The sequence below is a fragment of the Psittacula echo genome, assembly GCF_963264785.1.
Source record: "Psittacula echo genome assembly, chromosome: 1".
NCBI lineage: Eukaryota > Metazoa > Chordata > Aves > Psittaciformes > Psittacidae > Psittacula > Psittacula echo.
The window spans coordinates 129,149,737-129,164,292 of NC_137735.1; the positions used below are offsets into that span (position 1 = coordinate 129,149,737).

At 44.2% G+C, this 14,556-nt stretch overlaps 1 protein-coding gene across 1 annotated transcript in view; it reads left to right on the forward strand.

Annotated features, from left to right (window-relative positions):
* Positions 1 to 14,556, forward strand: part of CAMK1D (calcium/calmodulin dependent protein kinase ID) — a gene marked incomplete at its 5' end in the record, with an annotated part of 217,542 nt that overhangs the window by 183,488 nt on the left and 19,498 nt on the right. Inside the window, one exon of the mRNA XM_080636284.1 lies at positions 5,746 to 5,821. Coding sequence (XP_080492410.1) covers positions 5,746 to 5,821 — 76 coding nt within the window. The remainder of the gene's footprint in view (positions 1 to 5,745; positions 5,822 to 14,556) is intronic.

Sequence of the window (14,556 nt, forward strand, 5' to 3'; positions counted from 1 at the left end):
AAACACCCAACTTTTAGATAGCACCTAAATTGGGTTAAGATGAGGCAGCTTTTGTGGCTCATTTAATTGCAAATTAGGTGTGTGGAGTGGCTTGCATGGATCCCACCCCATCATTTAAATTGGAGAAGTGGTGTTTTCAAAACCCTGAGTGTTATTATAGGCAAGATCTGTGTAAGCCATGAATGATTTATCAGTTTAAACACTACATATTTGGGCTACTTAGCTTGAGACCATTTATAAGAATTTGAAGAAGGTGTTCAAAACTACCTGAAAGTGAGTTCATCCTTGAGGTGTGTCAAGTTGGGCACTCACCAGGAGACGAATCCAGTCAGCAAATTCCTCAGAAGAGATTTTGCTGCTTGGGAATTAGGTCTCTGACTGACTTTCTGTGAGAGCTGGTCTTGTAAAACCTTCAGTTACTCCTGTAGAGGGGACTGAGACTTATGAGACATTTAGGAGCATTGAAAACTTAGGAAAAGGCATTAGAAAGCCTGTCTTGGGCAGCCTGATCTCCTTTGCAGAAATGCTGAACTATGTGGTTTTGGCTGTCTGGTATCTTAGTCCTACTGAGATTTAAAATTCTTGCTCTGACTCCCAACCCAACCTCTAGTAAAATATTCTTGCATTTCCCTGTTGTAGGAATTGAGCTGGACCCGGGCTGTGTGGTTTGTCATGGAGTCATAGAATCATAGAATAGTTTGGGTTGGAAAGGACTTCAAGATCGTCCAGTTCCAACCCCCCTGCCATGGGCAGGAACACCCCACACTAAACCATGCCACCCAAGGCCTCATCCAACCTGGCCTTGAACACTGCCAGGGATGGAGCATTCACAACTCCCCTGGGCAACCCATTCCAGTGCCTCACCACCCTTACGGTAAAGAACTTCTTCCTTATATCCAACCTGAACTTCCCCTATTTAAGTTTTAATCCGTTACCCCTTGTCCTATCACTACAGACTCCACCTCACTCACTGCTTTTATTTTCTGCAGTGCTTTTATGAAAGGTCATTTCACAACTGTCAGCTCTGACAGAACTCCAGTAGCAATTTCAGAACATGTCAGAGCCATGTGTTTCTCTTAGCCCTGTGCAAGACCAAAGCATTTAGATTCCCATGATGAATTTTGACTTACTCAGTGTACTTTGAGTCAATGGTTTGAAAATGTTTAATAAGCCTTTGAAATATCCTTGTTAGAAAAAGCAACCCCAGGAGTTGTTTAGGCAGTAGCATGAATAATAAAGTAAAAATAAAGCATGGGAACTGCTGACACCGGGGTTTGCTCAGCCATAAGCTTGTGACAGTGGAATTGGTGGGCTCCATTGCCATATCCCGAAGGAGGGTTTGCTTGATGTGATTGTAGCTGCATTACGGTCCATGAAACCTATCTGGATCTGACTCAGCAACATGAAATAGGGACAACAGGAGCACAGGAAGCCAGCAACTTCAGGGTGCACTGAAACTTTGCTGTCCTTCAGGAACAGCCCCAAACTTCAAAGTCTTGGCCGACCCAGAACAAGATGAACACTGGAGGACTTTGTGAAAAAAGGGAAAGAAGTCGTTTTCATCCCAGGAGTCAGTGAAAGAGAGAATCTGGTCTGGCAATGAAGCTGCTTTATATGCTGCTTAGCCTGTTTGCAACTGTGAGGAAGACACTTTGTATTGTGGCTGAGGAGCTCACATTGCCCTTGCACAATCTTCAGGAGAGGGGCTGGGTTGACCTTTCATGCATCCAACTATCTTCCCAATGATTGTTCCTCTCTGCTTATCTTGTTGAGGCCGTACCTTAGAGTCCTAAACCACGAGGCTGGCACTATCTCCCTTTGCTGTCCCTTACAAACTCTGCCCGTTTCTCACCTTCCCTCTTGGACTTCTTGACCCTCTCATACATGTGCAGCCCACTCATGCTTCCCCTTCTTTACTTACAGGATGTGCCTACATAATGTAAACTGGCACTAAAATAGTTACCAGCTGAACCACCAGTTGTGGCTTGCACCAGGCCAATTTGTGTGGCCAACTGAGCCATGTGCCTGCCCATTTTAACCCTATTTAGGTCTTTATAGTCTTCCTACTTTTATGGCAGCCTGCTGATATGTAACTCCTATGGGGATCATGAAAACCTTCACCCTTTGTTCAAATGCATCATTCCTTTTGGCATGCAGCTTGTGGGAAGCCATATAAACCACAGAAAACAGCATTAGACTGAGTTCTTATGAGACAACAAAATCTGCTGGGAGCCACACCATCCTGGGAGTGAAGGAGAATCGCTTTTAACTATAACGCTGGTATGAGAACTGGCACCCTCATGACTTGTACAGTTTGTTCAGCAGGCTTAAAGTATCAGAGCAATCCCCACCACCTGAGGTTTTTGCAGGAACATGGACTGCTGGTTTTGGCATCCATCAGTTGCATTTTTAGGGAGCTTATGAGCATAGCTGTGCTCACTGGGGGTACTGCCACAGTGCTCTGAAAGGTTTCCAAAGGTCGCTGTTCTGTACCTTTCCCTAAAACCTCCATTTAAAACAAGCCTTTTGTTATTTTTTTCTTGTATTAAAAGCAAAATATAACTAAACAAATATAAAAAATAAGATGATAATATATATAAAAATAAGATATTATATATAAAAATAATATAATAATATATTAAAAAATCATGTAAGTAACAAAAAAAAAAATCTAACTGTGAAACACCACATCATTTGGCCTGGGAAGCACATCTTCGTGTACCTGCAGGTGGGGTGAAGCCCTGGGACTATTACGCAACACTTTACCTGCCACATGTTGCTAGTAGCAATGCTGATTTGGCCTGAAACACAGTTCCCCGATGTGGAGGAAGGGTCCAGGTTTGCTGCATTGACTTCCCTGTCTCTGGGTGACCATTGGATACCATTTGAGCCCACAGTCATTCACTGGGAAAGTGCGATATTGGAAGCCTTTGCTCAGCTGGCATCACCCCAGCATCAGAAATGGGAGCTTTGACTTTCCTTTTCTCCTTACTGATGTTTTGCCTCCTCAGCCATCTGTGTTGATCCTTTAATGTCATCAGCTCATGCATTTTTTTCACTGCATCTTCTGCTTTTGCCTCTTGGCGCTGATCTGCCATCACTTCTGAGAGCTCCTTTGACTTGTTTTTCAGCTCATTAAATATTTCTGTCTCCGTATATCAGAGACAGATGATGCTTAGCTATGTTCTCCTGTTCCTGTTGCATGTCTGCTCCTTGGAACAAAAATCAAAAGCAGACATTTGGCCTTAAAACAATTATTTAAACCTCCTGCCTTTTTTCCATTTTAGTTTACCAAAGGGGATGTAATAGCCTCATGTTTGCTTCAGGCTTGATCCTGTGGGTTTCTTACCTGCTTCACAGCCACCATCCACAGCAGCATCTCACTGCTCTTTACTCCTTTAAAACTGAGAGAAATGCCCCAGCTCAGCTTTGATGCTTTAAGAAGAATCTACGTAGTTCACACCCACTTGTATCAGATTTGTTTTCTGTTATGTTAATGTGCCCTATCTGTATAATGTCAGGAGCTCACTACAATCTGAGGTGCTCAAGAGCCATTTGCATAATATTTTCTTTGGGGATAGGAGATGTATAATGTTTACCAGTCTTGAAAATGGTGCAAACTAGAGCAGGCAGTCAAAGGTAGGAGAGATATGTGAATAGACTATTGGGAATTTTGCAAGAGTGGAGAGTTCGAAGACATCTGATCACCTAAGGATGGGGGAAATTTAACTGCCTTCATCTGCATATTTTGTCAAAAAATTCAGTCATAAGGGGTGGAACAAAAAGGAAACAGTCTCACAAACCCCATTTGATGCACATTTTGAAAAAAGGATTCTTTTTAGAGGAAAACTTGGAGGCAAATTTTGATGAATTGAGAAGGAAAGAGTCAGATTAAGGGACACAAGAGCTGTCTGGGAAGGTCATCTTGAGCAACTTTGAGCAACAACTGTTTTATACAGGAGAAATGTAAATTTGGCAGACTGTCCCAGCTTGCCAGGTTATCTGGGAGGCAATAGCAGGCCAACAGCTCTTCAGTGCTTTATTCTTCTATCCCAAGTTTGTCTTCAAATTCAGCCCCACCAGACTGACTAGCACCAAGCTGACACACAGACCCTGACCCAGCACCAGCATTTTGGGTGCAACTATATGTGCCTTCTATATTTCCACAACTCTGTCCCCTACTGTAGCAAGAATAGTTTAACCTTTATCTTGGCACATTACAGCAGAATGCCCATGTTCTGGAAGGAGCCAGGGGCTTCTTAGGAATTGGGGTGTAGGTTTCTACCACTGAGGGCCAGGTAAAGAGACTTTCATGAGAGGTACAGCAGAAAGAAACCACCTTTGGCATGTAGTGGATAAGTATATTTACACATTACAACAGTGGGTTAGGATTAACAATATATAAACAGAACCATGATTTTAACTTCTTATGCAGTGGTCCCAGTTTTCTTGGTGATTTGAAGACTGGGGTCATATGTAACCTGTGTTGCAGATTGGGGCATATGCCAATCTTTAAGTCTTCATAATCTGTCTGCCAGTTATATTTTTACCAACATTCCCCTGTGTTTTCTTCCTTTTCACAGCGTGTGCCCAGTGTGACTTCACCCTTTCCATCATTCTACTGCTTGTGGAAAGCCTGGATGCCCCGCTCTGCCTTGTGCACTTCACTTCAGTCTCTTATAAATTCTTATGCCCGTGAACCAGAAAGTCTTTTCTGTTTCTCATTATTGCTTTACTGTTCCCTCCGTTGCTGGCAGTTTTGACCATAGTTTTATTGACTTGTCTAGCTTAAGAAGATAACTCTTCGAAGAGGCCTTACCAATACACCAAAGCATATGTAGCAACTAAATGTGAGGCTCAAGTTTTAATACATTTACATGCTTCACAATTCTGTTTTTGCAGTTCAAGTACCTGACTGCTTTGATGTTGGCAAGACTCCTAGCAGAGAAAGGTGTAACCCCAAAGGAATATTTTTTGCTGGGACTTGCCCCTTTGTGCTTTCTTTGCACCATTTAAAATCCAATGTACTCAGAGGAAATACTGTGCTTTTTAAAGCCCAGTGTGGCAAGTCTGCATTAGGAATGTCACAGTCAGTGATCTCTTGCGTTGTTGTGGACATTTTGCTTTATTCAAAGCAAAAGCTTCTTTACATGAAAAAGATTATAGGCTCACAAGGGTTTAAAATTTAGGTTTAAGCATTTGCACTGAAAGGTCCCAGCAGGAAACATAATACTCCAGGCTCCCAAACAAAAACATGCATCTTTTTAACTCTCACTGGTGTAAGATAGGAAAGCAGACCCACAAAGGGTTTCAATAAATGCCCAGGCTCTTACTTCTAGCAGAATTCAGACTATGGTGGCTGAAATCTATAGTGGCAGAAGGCTCAGTTCCTTTGAGAGGTGTCTGTGTTCCCAGAGGTAGAGGACAAATTACTCCCTCTGAGTCTGACATGCATCAGGCTTTGGAAGGCAGCTGTTGGGAGGTGTGGTGACAGCTCTCCTTCCTCTCCTGCAGATATAGTTTATTGGGTTGGCTTTCTGTCCTTAGTCAGAAAATGGGGAATTTGCTCCACTTCAGGAGTTGTCCTTATGAGAATATGAGCTTCAAAAACCTTGGGATATTTACAAATCCGAGGGCTGTATGTGGAGGGCAACTCAGAGAGCTTCAAGTTTTAGGGTCCTACCTCTCGACCACTTTCCCATGCTTGGTGTTGTAACATGTGCTCATTTGGCTTTGTGTTTTCAGCTCCTGAAGTGCTGGCCCAGAAACCCTACAGCAAAGCCGTGGACTGCTGGTCCATCGGGGTCATCGCATACATCCTGTGAGTATCTGTTGGGCTTTCAATCACAAGCAACATGCTCTCCCACCACATTGTTCCCTTCGTAGTCTGGCCCAAAAAAGTTAATCTCTGGCAATTGTGACCCAGAATAACAGGAACCCTGGACACCTCCCAGTTACACAAAGGCTGAAATTTGAACAGAAATGGCCAGGACCCTTCAAAAGCTGAACTAATGCATGTGCAACAGTATGGGCTTGCTCCTCTAATGGGGCTATTTGCTGCTCAGAGAAGTAGGGACTGGTTGCTTGAGAAAGCTACAGGACCAGGACTTTTGTGCATTCTCCAAAGCCATAGATAGATCTCAGAACTCATGTTTATGGAGATTTAGTGCCTGTCCTTGTGCAGTACCTGCCACCCTTCTTCAGAAAGGTTTAATAGGATAATTTAGATTGAAGGGAACCTCAGGAAGTCCTGTCCTTAAAGTCAGACTAGGTTGTCTAGGGCTTTATCCAGTTGGGTCTTGAAATGCTTCAAAGACCAGACTTGTATCCATGAAAAGGGCAGCCTTCAGTACTTAAGCCGTGAAAGCAGGTAAGCCACCTCTTGCATCAGCAACAACTTGGAAGGATTGGAGATGTGTCCTGGCCATTGTGGTAACAGGGATTCCCTGGTACCAAGGGTCATTAGTGCTGTTCAGAGAAGGGTGCCCATAACATTTCTGGGCACCATTATCTGAATCCAGCTCTGTGTGCATGAATATATGAAATCACTGCTAGTATTTGGGTTGAAAAGGAAATGCAGAACTTGCCATCTGTGAACCTGTCTGGATGGGGTTGTCTATGCTCAGGGCTTGGGTCTGTGAGTCCATGGATGTCATTCAAAAGACAGTTGCACAGGTTGCATCTACATAGCCTAGCAGACTTTGAAGGAGGACCTCTTCATAGGGGTCTTTGAGAGGAGGTCAGGCTTTTGCCATGGGCCGACTCAGGGTGACCACGTAGTGCATAAGAAGCCTGTTCCTTTTGTGCAAGAGAGCACAGAGCTGCTGTGTAGCTGTTGACTGCCACAGAAACAAATGTCTTTTCATGCCAGCATTACCAGTGCTTTCCCTTTTTTCTGTTTTTCCCTTTTACACAACTGTTACAGTTACACAAGACTGAAGGAAAAAGCAGCTCCAATGAGGCACAGCATTAAAGCATTCCTACTTTGTTCTCTCTCTCCTTATGCAAACATTTTGTGGCTTGTCAACATGAATAGCTTTTTGATGGTGTAGTAGAACTATTTTTGCCAGGACAAACCTCATTGCTCTATTATCCACTCTGTGCAATGTTTATTCTTTACACTTTCATTTAGTCTTGAGCGTAAGTTATATGCTACCCAAAGTAGCTTTTATATATATATTAAGATAGTATAGGAAGGCTTCATTTATTTGCATGTATGTTTATGTATTTAAAACCAAGTCCTGCCTAAAAACATCAGCTTTATGAGTGGCTTTCCAGTCTACATGAATATTTGAAAACTCATTGAGTACGAAACTTTGCAAGGGGATGGCTTTATCTTGGAGCAGCCATGAAGAGTAGGATGCAGAAAGCTTTTGCTAAACAAAGCAAAAAACAACAGTGCTGATTCTGACTTTACGGCAAAGCCCAGCGGGACATGCTACAGCTGGGAGGAAGACAGCAGGAATGCCAGAATACCTTGGAGGCTGCTTCACACAACATTCCCGAGTGCTCTTTTGTAGGATGCTGTGTGCTGACCCAAACTTACCATTTCCCACAAGCAGACCTGAGCATGAAAGGACAAAGGGTTGGGGTTTTGACATTTTGGTCCTTGTAAGCCATGGCAGGACAGTCAGGTAGAGTAATTTGTGTTGGTTTTGTAGTACTTTGCTGAGTACCAGCTTCAGAGAGCATGAGGAAGAAGGATGCAGGTGGAAGAGAGCAGTATGCTGCCTCACTTCCAGGCTCAGCTGCTGCCTAGGTTCCATTTATTGTCAAATATCCACATGAAAAACTGTATCCATCTGGCAGCCCACAGGAGGGCTGTGAACTGTTGCATCCTGGTTGCCTGGAGATAAACTTGGCCCTGCTTTCTTCCAAGCTTTCAGTCCCATTCAACCACGGCTCATGCCTCAACGGTCTTTTGTGCTGACAGACTTCTTGTTATTTCACTTGTTGCTTTTATGTGTCTTGCTGAGAAATATGGGTGAGACAGTGCTAAGTAATGTGTCCTCCACACCCAGTTTATGAACACATCTTTGATCAGTGAAAGGCTTCAGTCTCATCTTACTGCATGGTTCAGCTCAGTCTTTTCCTTCTCTGTTTTCCAAATCAGCATGTGCTGGGGTTGTCAACAAGGCATATGCTCACTCCTCAAATCTAAATTCAATTCCTCAAATCTAAATTACCCATTTGTACAGGGAATTCCCAACCCCAAAGGCTTAAATCAGTTTAATAGGAATGAGTCCCTATGAATTCCTGTTTGCAAGACAAGGAAAGCTTTTCAGGGTTTCTGGGCTTCCTGTAATAAGGACTTGATTTGTATTATGTACACTCAAAATGAATGGCAATAATGTGTTGCTGTACAAGGAGCGTGGTAGTGTGTTTGCCAGACTTTTACTCCTTGGGTGGGATTGTGTCCGAGATCGAACTACCTCCCTAAACATTTCTGCATGTGAGCTACATCCTCCAGTTCCTCTAACAGTCAATGGCACTTAAGGCTCACTTTGGTTACCTTAACGTAGGTACTTAGTACTGTTTCAGTCACATACTGTGTCCTACCTGCTCTCAAGCTGTGGCTAAGACAGTCCAGCCCTGCATAGCCTCATAGCATATCTGCCAGCTAGGAACAGGGGTCCTGTGCATTCAGCAGCTTCGCCAGTGACACTGGGCTCTATGTGTGAGCACCTCAACCCAGCCTGGGTCGATGCAAGCAGTCATTTCACCAGCAAGTGCCGTTCAGTTACCAAGAATTGCATGTTTAGTGCCACACTGGGGTGTTCGGGACAGCCACATAGATTTGGCAGGTGTAACCCATTGCAGAGACCTTCCTTCTGGAGTGGCAGATGGAGGCCAAGTGGGAGACTGTGGACTGTGTCGAATAACACCAGATGCCCATGCTGAGGCTACTGGATCACATCCTGCTCTGTACTCAGACCCCTGCCTTCACAGCATGGTTTCATCTGCTTCACTTTCCAGTCTCCACTGATTCCATCTCTGTTGACTGCAGTGGGAGCTTAGAATCACAGCCAACATCCCATGTGCTCTAATCTTGAACTGGATCTCATCCTTGCTTCCAGGAACAGAAAATGCAGACATGGCCTCATAAGAAAGTGGAAGTCAAGAATACAGTAAAGATAGAGAGGAAGAGGGATCCTTCCCTAATCTAGAAGGACATAGCCCTTCTGGGGTGTCTGATACCACCAGTGATGGGCGCAGGTTTGACATCTGTCATCATTGCTGTCTCAGGAAGGACACTGGAGGTAGCAGAGCCAGCATGCTCATAGTGCAGCGTGGTGCTCAGTGCCACAAGCATCAGCAGCATAACCATCCTGGTGCAAATGTTGATGGTTAATCCTGCCCTGAGCAGGAGTTACTAATTCCAATATAACACCATACCCATCTGGAGATATCATTTCTAGCTCCACAGCCAGCACAGTTGGAGCTACTTGCACATGCCCAAAAGAATCAGGGACTTATTTATGCATGGGGCAATCCAAGCACATCATCCTCCATCACCTCCTCACCTCTCCCACAGATCCTCACAGCCACTCTGAACAACTGTTGTCATTTAGGAGGAAACTCAAGGGAATCTAACACAGAAGCCAGGCATAAATTAAAGATGCTTTGAGCTATTATTACTGCAGGTGGTTTCAGTGCCTCCAGACACAAGCTCAGTTTCACATGAGAGCCTGCAGTTTACGACACAGGAAGAACAAACTGTTTCTGTGGTACTGACTTTCTAGACAAATATTTGTTTCTGTGATGTGCAAGGTGAAGGATGTCTTAGGAAAAAATACCTTTGTTTCAGTGCCAGTCTCTAATGCTTCTTGTTAATGACAGCCATATTGCAGAGGCTGCACCACTGGAGTTTTTATCAAAGCCTGTTTTGCATGAGAAATTATTATTCACACAAACTAATTTTAGCAGCCTGAGATTTCCTGTTATTCCAGTTGCAATATTTCTCAATTTGAAACAGCCTCACTCTTGGGCTTGGTTTAGTTCTTATCACAAGGTAGCTCTGATAACGTGTTCAGCTTAAAAACATAACGCATAAGAAGAGCAAGAAACTTCACTAGATTTCCAGCAGATGGATTTTGGATCTGTCTGGGTCACATGATGAAGGAGCTTAAATACTGATCTCATGCATACCTGATACAGAGAAGATTGATAATTTATGCAAAAAATAGAAAATCATATTCCAAAGCTGGAATGTGATGGAGCTACGGAATTGATGGACAGGGGTAGAGCAGTTGACGTCATCTACCTGGACTTGTGCATAGCGTTTGACACTGTCCCACACGACATCCTTGTCTCTAAATTGGAGAGACATCAATTTGATGGGTGGACCACTCGGTGGATAAAGAACTGGCTGGATGGCCGCATGCAAAGAGTTGTGGTCAATGGCTCGATGTCCATCTGGAGACCAGTAACGAGTGGTGTCCCTCAGGGATCGGTGTTGGGACCGGTCTTGTTCAACATCTTTGTCGGTGACATGGACAGTGGGATTGAGTGCGCCCTCAGCAAGTTTGCCGATGACACCAAGCTGTGTGGTTTGGTTGATACACTGGAGGGAAGGGATGCCATCCAGAGGGACCTTGACACGCTTGTGAGGTGGGCTGATGCCAACCTGATGAAGTTTAACCATGCCAAGTGCAAGGTCCTACACCTGGGTCGGAGCAATCCCAGGCACAGCTACAGGTTGGACAGAGAAGAGATTCAGAGCAGCCCTGAGGAGAAGGACTTGGGGGTGTTGGTCGATGAGAAAATGAACATGAGCCGGCTTCAGTGTGCGCTCACAGCCCAGAAAGCCAAGGAAGTTTAGATTGGATATAAGGAAGAAGTTCTTTACTGTAAGGGTGGTGAGGCACTGGAATGGGTTGCCCAGGGAGGTTGTGAATGCTCCATCCCTGGCGGTGTTGAAGGCCAGGTTGGACAAAGCGTTGGGTAGCATGGTTTAGTGTCGGGTGTCCCTGCCCATGGCAGGGGGATTGGAGCTTTGATGATATTGAAGTCCTTTCCAACCCTAACTATTCTATGATTCTATAATGTGAAACATTCCACAGAATGTTCTTCCTCAGCCCCTGGTTATTCATTGTCAGCACTTCCTGTCTCTTCTGTACTAGGCTGAACACATTTTCCCCTCAGTTTTCCCCTGATTTTGCTCACTGGTAGGATCAGAGAATCGCTGGCTTGTTATTTAAGAATCATGAATATCTGGAGATAAATCTTGGATCATAGTTTCACACTTCATGGCCGACTTGCTTTTGATTTTCAAGTAGATGTGCATGAATCATCAATGATGTTTGTATGGAAGGATTAACCAGGGGCAGTGTAAAGAGTATTATGCCAGAAGTTTTCACCATCATCCTGGAGTCATACTTTGGAACAAGCTGATCAGTCATCTCGCCTGCTCGGCATCACACGCAAGCCTACGCAGGGAAGTGAGGAACAACTTACTTGTTTGGTACTGGAACGAGAATTAGTGGTGGTAAAATGTACATGGGCATGTTGGGCTGCTCAGGACAACTCAGATGCTGGGAAGACGACCCCAAATGATTGCTCCTTGTTGCTTGCTTCTTAGTTTATTTTATATTCCCCATGCTAGTATGTCCTTGTCCACAGCTTCATAAGGGCACCAGTGTCAGCCAGTATGAGGGTCTGTTTCTAAAATAAGAAGAAATACATGTGTTTATCCCCATAAATAGCACTTGGATGACTTCCCACACCACACATCTGAGGTTTTTGAACACTTACTGAATTCTTTACTCTAATCACTGTAAAATTGTTTGTAAAAGTAACCCCAGTGCCTCTGGTACTACAGGCTGTACACTGACCGTGCAAATGGGTGATTTAGCCTCTAGTACCACCCCCAATATGTAATGAGAGCTTGCAGGGTGTTTCTTTCTCTGCCTGATGAGGAGAAGCTGTTTCTGGTATTCCTCTTGCGCTCTCATTGATGGCTTCTAGAAATGACTCCTGGCAATATCTTTCTTTTGTACATCCACCTGTGTTTTTCTTATCTGAATCCCATTCTTTTTAAGGCAGGACTGGGAATAGGAGGTTAAAGGAAAATCTGTTGCTGATGTGATAAGGTTGCTAAATAATCCCCAAAAGCTTTTATTTGGAGGAACTGCGAGAAAATGATGACAACCAAGAGCTGCTGAAGCTCCCCCAGGACAACGCAGGATTCTTTCACATTGAAGACAGAGGGGTTATTTTTGTCTTTCTGCATATCTGAAGAAAAGCAGCAGAACCTCTGATAGTGAGGTCATTTTTTTCACACAGAAACATCCCAGCAGATGGAAATGAAGTCGGTGGGATTTTGATGCTGTAAGAATTAAAGAAAAGCTTATTATGGACTTTGGAACATGGCCCAGTTGCTGGAAGTCCAACAAGATTTCCTCGAGCCATAAATTGCATGATAGGGTAATTTACTGGGGCTTTCCCATCCCTTACTGCAAAGCCAGTAACATTAGAACATTAAAGTAAGTAAAGTAAGTAACATTAAAACTTCAGTCTCTTCCTGAACTCTGGTTTTAAGGGAAAAGATAGCAGAAATGCCAATTTTTTGGCTCCCAACCTCTTCCTGTGCCATGATGCCCTGATGTTCCCCTTCTTCATGCCACCTCCTCTGTCCTAGGGAGCTTGCTCCCTTCTCACATGCTTTCTGGCGTAAGTCCTCAGTGATTTGCCTCCTGGAGGAACATACTTGGGTCCCCCTGTGCAGGAGGTTCATCCCCATCGTGATCAAGCCAGGACCACTGTGCTCTCAGGCAGAGGCTGGTTTGGAGGGATATCCCTGCCCATGACCTATAATAGCAACTAACACGTCTCAAGCTTTCCCTAGCAAGAGAAAAGTTGTGCCCAAAGAAGCTGTTTTCTGCCCTTTGCCTCCACTCCCAGCAGTATGGATACCTTCCTGCATGATGCTAGCTTTCCTCATGTATCAGCCTTCCCAGCAAACATGCCTGCAATAGATTCAGATACCCCACACGTGTAGATACTCAAGCCATACAGAGGAGCAGGGGAAGAGCTGGATGCCTGCAGGAAAAGGATTGAAAGGCTCTGGAGAAGCTGAGGCTTTTGCAGGGGTTCATGTCTCTCTGCTCCCCTCCAGCAGGGTTATAGTCCTGCAGCTCTGTGCTGCTCAGCGGTTTGCTCCTACCTTTTGCTGCCACAAGCATTTATAAATCACAGCAGCCCTAACTTGTGCTCTTGTACCTTTGCCAAGGTAATTAGTACAGTGCACATTTTAAGAGAGTTATTTCTCTCTCTGGAGCAGCCTGCCAGTGCCTCGGCATGCACAGCGCTGTCTGCTCGCCTGAAAGTGCTTTATCAGAGCAGTTTGGGTTTGTTTAAGGAAAGTGCTGAGGAAGGCAAGCAATTAATGAAGGGCTGTCAGGCTTCTCATACAGAGCCCCCTGAGTTCCCCAGGGAAGAGGCTCAGGCTCCCAGTGCCTTTGAAGGAGTTGTTTTCCTCCAGGCCTGGCATCTCTACCCCAGTGGCCATCCAGTTGCAGTACTGTCAACTCCAGCATTCCCAAAGCCCTCAGTAAAGCACCCAAAATCTGGAGGGTTGTGACAAAAGAGGAGGAAGGTGAAAACCAGTTTGTGTGCATCCCTCTACAAGACTGTAGGGCTGATATTAATTACATTGAAGCAAGTTTCTTCATAGCTACCTATAGAGCTGGATCCTGGTTGTGGATCCAGTATCTCCATTAAGTTTCCAGATGTTTTTCCTTCATTATCCAGACATATAGTGGCTTTTTGCTTAAATGCACCATTTTTAATGGCCCGTCTTATATGCCACTTCCACAACTGGGCTTCACTTAGGAGTTGCTGCATTGAGCCCCATACTCAAGCATGTGCCCATTAAGTAGGCATGCAGCCCTGCTCTGAATGTAAATGATTGTCTGGCATGAGGTTATCTTACTTTCTTTTGATCATGGCAATCATCCAGTGTGACACAAATGAGGACTGGCTCATCTGCTTTGCAAGAAAAAGAGAGATTTCTGATTCACTTGAATCACAGAGTTTCATTATAATGGTGCAGATTTCAGTAGAGTTCTTCCAGGTCAATATGGACCAGATGCAGATCAACATAGTATTTAAATTATTTATCAAGCACACTGGCTTTTCAGGGCTAACAAAACATTGCTCCTTTCACCCTCAAGTGTTGAGTTGGTTCAAATAACCTCCAGGGCAGCCGGCTGTCTTTGGGTTATAAATAACTTAAGTATTTCATTTCTTACAGTTCTCCCCCTTTGCTCTGTTGTTGCTACAGTGTAGTTATTCAGCTAGATCTTCAGTCTGTTTATAATGGCTGGCTCTCGCCACTGAAATACTTTATTGAGGTTGATTAATTCAGGGTTTAAGAAAACTGTAGGGGAAAATCATTTCAGTATCAGTGAAGTATGTGAAAGAATGATTTACACCATGGACTAGAGATAAGAGAAAAAAATGCATCGTCTCTATATGAGACAATAGAGGCAGAAAGGCCTGTTAACTGTGAGCAAGACGGGTTTGCTAAAACCTTGGACGAGCCTCAGAGGTAAA